The 8,020-nt window shown below is 40.8% G+C and overlaps 1 protein-coding gene across 1 annotated transcript; it reads right to left on the reverse strand.

Moving 5' to 3' along the window:
• Window positions 1-2,237: 2,237 nt before the first annotated feature.
• Window positions 2,238-4,594, reverse strand: lgals3bp.1 (galectin 3 binding protein, tandem duplicate 1). Its single transcript, NM_212873.1, is given in 5 exon segments — window positions 2,238-3,512; window positions 3,616-3,877; window positions 3,966-4,097; window positions 4,186-4,389; window positions 4,508-4,594. Coding segments are annotated over 5 exon segments (1,719 nt in total). The 5' UTR covers window positions 4,569-4,594; the 3' UTR covers window positions 2,238-2,452.
• Between the last annotated feature and the right edge of the window lie 3,426 nt (window positions 4,595-8,020).

Here is an 8,020-nt window from a genome sequence, read left to right on the forward strand (position 1 = left end):
AAATATTACACTTTTAATTATGGGCGATGACATCAACAGCCCCGCAACATGCTCCAAATTTAACCAAGATAGTTTCGTTTGTTCGTGCCAGTAAAAGTTCCGTTTGTGCTGTTTCAGTTATTAAAATATTACATTTTTAAATATGGGCGATGATGTCATCAGCCCCCCCAACATGCTTCAAATTTAACCAAGATAGTCTCGTTCGTTTGTTCCAGTGAAATTTCTGTTTGTGCTGTTTCAGTTATTAAAATATTACACTTTTAATTATGGGCGATGACTTCACCATCCCCGCAACATGCTCCAAATTTAACCAAAATAGTCTTGTTCGTTTGTGCTTCGTTTGTGCCAGTTTGTGTTGTTTCTGTTATTTAAAATATCACACATTATTATGGATTTCCAAATAAATCAATAGATAAATCTGTAAAAAAAAAAAAAAAAAAGAAGCAAAACCTAATTGGCATTTCATTTAAAAACACACATACAGATAATAAATTAAATTGTAAAATGTTTAACAAAATATCTTAAACTAAATACTGAATATGGAATTAAATGTGAATTAAACATGGAAACAAGAAAAGTAAAATGAAGATGAATTAAATATGGAAAGTTTACATGTAACTCAAGATCGTGCAGTTGACTTTTGTTTTAGAACTAAGGACATTCAGGTCAGGGATGCAAGAAAGGAAACAGAAAGCAGAAAGGAGGCATGAAGTTGAAACTGTGGAGCAAGGCTATTCTAGTAAACGAAACCTAAAACTTTGACTCAAAAATAAATAGAATAAAAATTTTTTGTAAACAGAAATAAAGTTAAGAATTCAGAATCAATAAAAAAATAAAACTAAATAAACCAACAACAGTCACTGAAAAATTACTGGCTTTTTTTTTTTTTTTTTTTCCAGTGTTTTTTCAGCCAAACACAACAGTCATAAACATGTTTGTATACAAAAATATTTTCAAACGGAACATAAAGTGTTCAATCAAGAAATGTAAACTAGTTATGTTTTATTGTATGAAGGTATTGTCTTTAAAAATTGTATGAAGGTATTGTCTTTGAAAACCATTGTTCATTCATTCATTCATTTTCTTGTCAGCTTAGTCCCTTTATTAATCCGGGGTCGCCACAGCGGAATGAACCACCAACTTATCCAACAAGTTTTATGCAGTGCATGCCCTTCCAGCCGCAACCCATCTCTGGGAAACATCCACACACACACTCATACACTACAGACAAATTAGCCTACCCAATTAACCTGTACCGCATGTCTTTGGACTGTGGGGGAAACCGGAGCACCCGGAGAAAACCCACGCGAAGGCAGGGAGAACATGCAAACTCCACACAGAAACACCAACTGAGCCGAGGTTCGAACCAGCGACCCAGCAACCTTCTTGCTGTGAGGCGACAGCACTACCTACTGCGCCACTGCCTCGCCTGAAAACCATTGTCTCTGTTTTAAATCATTTTTACTTCTTTACATTTAGTATGTTTTGGATTTAGTTTCTGATCAAACAATTATTAATTCATTAATTTTCTTTTAGACTTAGTCCCTTTATTAATCAGGGGTCGCCACAGCGGAATGAACCACCAACTTATCCAGCACGGATGCCCTTCCAGCCACAACTCATCTCTAGGAAACATCCACACACTCATTCACACTCATACACTATGGACAATTTAGCCTACCTAATTCACCTGTACCGCATGTCTTTGGACGGTGGGGGAAACCTGAGCACCCGGGGGAAACCCACGCGAATGCGGGGAGAACATGCAAACTCCACACAGAAACGTCAACTGACCCATCCGAGGCTTAAACCAGCGACCTTCTTGCTGTGAGGCGACAGCACTACCTACTGCGCCACTGCGTTGCCACAATCAGGTTTTACTATTTGAGTAAATCAGGAGTTTCCTGGTTTTATACTCTGGGTATCTTGAACAAAATATGGGCATACATAACAGTTATATTATAATCGTGTACACAATGCCTTGTGATTGGACAACGTCTACAAATGGAGGGTGCTTATGACTGCCAACAGAAGGCTTATTGCAACAAATAGGTGCATTGGGAATTTTTAGTCAAATATAACGCACCCAATATCAATTGTTCAATGAGTATTTCTTCTTTTTTTTTTCAAAACAAGACAACACCACTGCTGTCAAAGGCTATGCAATAAATTCTAAATGTTTCTTAACAATTAACACTGATTAGACATATTAGAAAGAAGACTCAAACTCACAGAGATAATGAAAGAACCTTTTTATTTTGTCTTTGATGCGCACACTAAGCATGAAAATTAAGCATATTTATTTTTAATTAACAGTAATGAAAGGTTTAAAATCAACTAAAACAAATCACAGAAATCACTCAAGAATGAAAACGATTTTTAATACAAAGAGACTCGATTTAATTTAGCAGAATTGATTCAACTGAAACTCAAAGGTCAAATCGCTGAGCATTCAGATGTACTGTGGGCGCACGACAAATCTGAAGCTGTAGTCATCTGGACAGGGGTTCGGCAGACCCATGCTGCTGTTAGTTGGAATCACTGCCATGTTGTTTTTGAAGTCTTGCACATGGAAGACATTGTTCTGATTTTTACAGGTAAGAACCAACCGGTTGTTGTAGCGAATGGTGCTGGAGTAACTGTACTGACTGCTAGTTGCGAGGAATCTTACAAGAGGCACCGAATTGCATGAAATGCCACTATTTCGGCAGTCCTGAACACTACGGAAAACTTGGGCTTGCCACTGGATCATTTGCCCTCTGTACACAGCACTAGGGTGTGCAGGAGTGGATAAGTATTTTTCTATTCTGTTACTTTGGCCATACCTTTGGTCATATCCATACTGATAAGGGTTGTAATGTGGGTTATTGACAGTGCTCACATTCAAACCGAGACTCCACTCATCTCCAATGTAGATTCTGGGGATATAATTACCGCTCAATTTAACAACTTGATCTCTGATCTTAGAGAAGGGAAGAGCATTGAACTGAAAACCTCTGAGCAGTCCAGTCAGATACAGTTTCTCATTACTCTGCCGGAGAGCACTTGAGGAGAATTGGATGTCATAGAGTTTATCTACCGGGATTAAGAGGAAGCGGATGTGATTCAGGAGGCTGACCTGTTTATCTGAACTAATCTTGTCACCTTTGTCTTGGATCCATCTCTCCAGAGCTTCAAGAAGAACAGCTTCATCCTTCACAATCAGGTCTGAGCGCTGAAGCAGAGCATCCATCATGTCAAAGGAGACGGTGCTCCACACTGGAGAGCTTATGAGGAACTCGCAGTTCCAGGAAAGATACTGGAGAACGTTCTCCTGGAGGACAAGGTCACCCGTGCGCACGCCATACTCGTACATTGACACCTGCGTCTGGAAGGTGATGTCTTCAGGAATGAGTGCAGTGAAGACCCTGCCAACATCCTCCATGAGCTTCTGCACTCCAAAGATGAACGCCAGCTGATGGAGACACTGAGCGGATGTTGTAGAGACATCAATCTGACGGGTGTACAAATACCTGAGGTAAAACAGTTCAGACAACATCGGTATTTAACACTGATTGTACAGTCAAAATAGCACTTCTTAAAGTTTCATTGAGTTCTGAAGTGAAAGAAATATACCTAAGAAATCTCGGCACATGAGTATGGCAAGTCTGGCTGATGTCCACCGTGATGTTTCTGGTGTCATGTGTTAAGTTTAGCTCTGGATAGATCATGAGGATCACACGGTGCACACAAAAAGTCAATTCAGCCTCTTCACTGAGATCTCGAACAGCAATGGTGAAATCGCAACCGTCTTCACTGTCAAACAGAAGACCGAGATCATCTGACAATCCCAGACTGTTGTCCACAGACATCTGTCGAATGCTGGTTGTGTTTTTACCTTGAAAGAAAATGCAACCAAACAGATCAGGATAGCATAAATAAAAGAAACATGAGTGGACAAAAAGGTAACTCTCTTCTGAACTTACCAGGCGCGCAGATCACTCCTGCATCCTCTTTATGCGTGCAGTCAGAAACACCCCAGCCTTTGAAGCTGCATTCAGACAATAAGCTCTCTGAGCCTTTACAGTTCATATCATCCAGCCAGACTCGACCAGATCCTGAACACATCAACAGCATTTTGGCCAGAATTAGATATGGTCTTAAAGTTTTAAAGGTGGCAATCAAACTGCACAGTGGAGTTTGTACCTTCACCATATTGTCCTCCAGTAGCAACTGATACGGCTCCAGGAAAACCCAGCTGACGACACACCACCTGCGCTTCGGCCAGATCCCATCCGTCATCACAGACCGTACCCCACTGTCCATCATGGTAGACCTCCACACGGCCAGACGAGGGAATAACTCCAACCAGTCTCACTCTTCCCTCCTGCATTAGCTGCTTTGGTCGGTCTTCAGCCAGATTTTAAAATATTTAGGTTAAATAATGATAGTGTTAAACCTGTGAAATCCTGCTAAATTAATGCAAACAACAGTGTATGTTAAACTTATAATCCAACGGTTTACATACCAAACAAGGTCCGGCGCAGTGCAGAAACCTGAAGAAACAGTAGAGGCCACAGGAGCAACATGATGTCAGAAACAGCAACGACAAGGATGCAATTCACAACTGAATGACTTACAAAGCATCTTGGCTTTCCTTTAAATAACGGCCAAATCAAGTTTGCAATTGTGAAACTTTAACGAAACGCTGCGCAATCACATTTCTAGGACACCAAAAGTTTCGTTTCATGAAAATGTACAATTTGGGAAGTTTCGATAAGAACTGTTTGTCAGCAAAGTCTGGGTTAAGTTTAGCCACATGAGGTGTTAGTCAAACTAAAATCCCACAATACAGTGTTCCCCAAAACAATCACCAGTCACTTGCCCTATTGATAACCCATAATAACTTATGAATCTCTTTGCTGGCAAGTGAATTGCCAGAATAGGGGTTAGGTCTGCTTTCCTGGGGTCTGTAGAGCCTGTTTTCCCAGAGGCTGCTCCTGATCATTTGTTTCCAGTCAGTCTCATCTGTGTCTGGTTTCATTAACAGCCACTATGTGAAGTACTAGTTACACTAGATCAATCGGTGCCTTGCTTAAGGGACTCACCACTCTCAATACCCTGGCTGAGGTGAGTTTCTTGAGCTAGGCACTGATTGATCTCTCCCACCACCTTTAACCCTTACACCATCCAAGGGGCAGCTGTGGCCTAATGGTTAAAGAATTGTACTTGTGATCGAAAGGCAGAGGCTCAAGTTCTGTCAGGGTTGTAGGTGGTAACTCACCACCCTCAATACCATGGCTGAGATGAGTTCCTTGAGCAAGGGACCCATTGATCTCTCCCACCAGCTACAACCCTTACACCATACAAGGGGCAGCTGTGGCCTAATGGTTAAAGAATTGGACTTGTGATCGAAAGGCAGAGGCTCAAGTTCTGTCAGGGTTGTAGGTGGTAACTCACCACCCTCAATGCCATGGCTGAGGTGAGTTCCTTGAGCAAGGGACCGATTGATCTCTCCCACCACCTACAACACTTACACCATCTAAGGGTTAGTGTTGGACTTATGATAAGAAGGTTGCAGGTTTGAGTCCTGTCAGGGTTGTAGGTGGTAACTTACCACCCTCAATGACATGGCTGAGGTGATTCCCTTGAGTAAGGCATTGATTGATCTGGTGTAATTAGTTCTTAACATAGTGGCTGTTTAGGCAATTGTTTCCCAGGTGTTTGTGTTTACTCCTGTGTGTTTGTACTTGGATGGGTTAAAAGCAGAGCAGAAATTATTAGTATAGGTCACCATACTTGGCAACATATTACAACTTTTACTTACTTTTCAGATTAAAGTAAACCCGATCTACATTTTGGTAACTGAGTTCAAAAAGTTACAAGCTGTCTTCACCCAATAGTTCAGGGATAGTTTACTTAAAACTTGAAAATTCTGTCATCATTTACTCATGGGGTTGTTTCCTTTCTTCTCTGGTCAGCTTCAAGGCACTTTGAAGACCCATCTCTACCAGGGACAGTATGTTTCTGGGACCCTTCTGTTAAACCATAATAATGTTTGTGGGGTTGGAGGACAGCATGGGTAAAAACCAGGTGGTGGCCATATTTTTAAACATACAGATTTTAATAACTGATTTCTAATAACCAATTTCTTTCGTCTTTGCCATGATGTACACAATATTGTGTGACAATAATATTCAGCTAAAAGTGCAATTTGAAGACTTAACTAGGTTAATTAGGTCAACTAGGTAAGTCATTGGACAACAGTGGATTGTTCTGTAGGCAATCAATTTTTTTATTCCAATTTGAAAAAAGAGGGGCTAATTTTTATTGACTTTAGCTGCGTCCGAAATCGCATACTTCCATACTTTATAGTAAGTTAAAAACAGTATGCGAGTCAAGTAGTATGTCCGAATTCATTCACAGAATTCATAAAAAACTGTATGCGAGAAGTACCCGGATGACCTACTACTTCTGACTAGATTTTGAAGTGCACATCAGATGGACGCTACGCTATCCCATAATGCACAGTGAGAGAATTCATGAACGGGAGTGAAGCGACCAACTGATGTGGGTAGGTCAGAAAATGACGGCTGTTGTACGTCCAAGTACCATTCATACTATTCACATTTATACTGTATAGATCTTACTTTTCTAATGGTCAGGTAGTAAATTCAAATTCAAATGTAGTACCCACTGAGTAGTAGGCGTGTTCAAACACAGCCTTTATTTTTTACTCTTTTTGTTTTTATTCTATTATTTAAGACAAACCAAAAGAAATATGACTTTCTAAAGAATAATCATATAATAGAAAATATCATAAAAATGTAACGGCTCTGTTAAACATCTCTTAGGACATATTTAAAAAAGGATTTATGATTTCCAAGGAGGGCTAATAATTTTGTCTTTGTTTGTGTTTATATATACACTCCCTAGCCACTTTATTAGGCACACCTGTCAAAATGCTCAATGCAAATTTCTAATCAGCCAATCACATGGCAGCAACTTTGATTGTGGCAGGGTTGTTGGTGCGGCAGTTCTGTGGATGCAAATGCCTTGTTAATACAAGAGGTCAGAGGAGAATGGCCAGACTGGGTTGAGCTGACAGAAAGGCAACAGTAACTCAAATATGCACTCGCTACAACCGAGGTCTGCAGAAAAGCATCTCTGAACACACAACACATCCAACCTTGAGGCGGATGGGCTACAGCAGCAGAAGACCACAATGGGTGCCAATCCTGTCCGCTAAGAACAGGAAACTGAGGCTACAATTCACACAGGCTCAGCAAAATTGGACAATAGAAGATTGGACAAACGTTGCCTGGTCTGATGAGTCTCGACTTCTGCTGCGATTTTCGAATGGTAGGGTCAGAATTTGGCATCAACAACATAAAAGCATGGATCCATCCAGCCTTGTATCAACGGTTCAGGCTTGTGGTGGTGGTGTAATGGTATGGGGATATTGTCTTGGCACACTTTGGGCCCATTAGTACCAACTGAGCATCATGACAACGCCACAGCCTACCTGAGTATTGTTGCCGACAATGTCCATCCCTTTATGACCACTGTGTACCCATCTTCTGATATCTACTTCCAGCAGGATAACCATCTCCGAATCATCTCAGACTGGTTTCTTGAACATGACAATGAGTTCACGGTACTCAAATGGTCTCCACAGTCACCAGAGCTCAATCCAATAGAGCACCTTTGGGATGTGGTGGAACGGGAGATTCACATCATGGATGTGCAGCCAACAAATCTGCAGCAAATGCATGATGCTATAATGTCAATATGGACCAAAGTCTCTGAGGAATATTTATGCCACGGAGAATTAAGGCAGTTCTGAAGGCAAAGGGGGGTTCAACTCGCTACTAGTAAGGTGTACCCAATAAAGACACTGATTAAGAGTAATAAATTCATGAACTCTGTGTACATCCACACTGTGGGTGCAGTCTGTCCTGTGTATTTAGCTTAATGTGATATTTGATTTAACAAAACTGAGTGAATCAAACAACTGGATGAAATAACCAGAGTACACAAG

This window comes from Danio rerio, chromosome 3, assembly GCF_049306965.1.
Source record: "Danio rerio strain Tuebingen ecotype United States chromosome 3, GRCz12tu, whole genome shotgun sequence".
Taxonomy (NCBI): domain Eukaryota; kingdom Metazoa; phylum Chordata; class Actinopteri; order Cypriniformes; family Danionidae; genus Danio; species Danio rerio.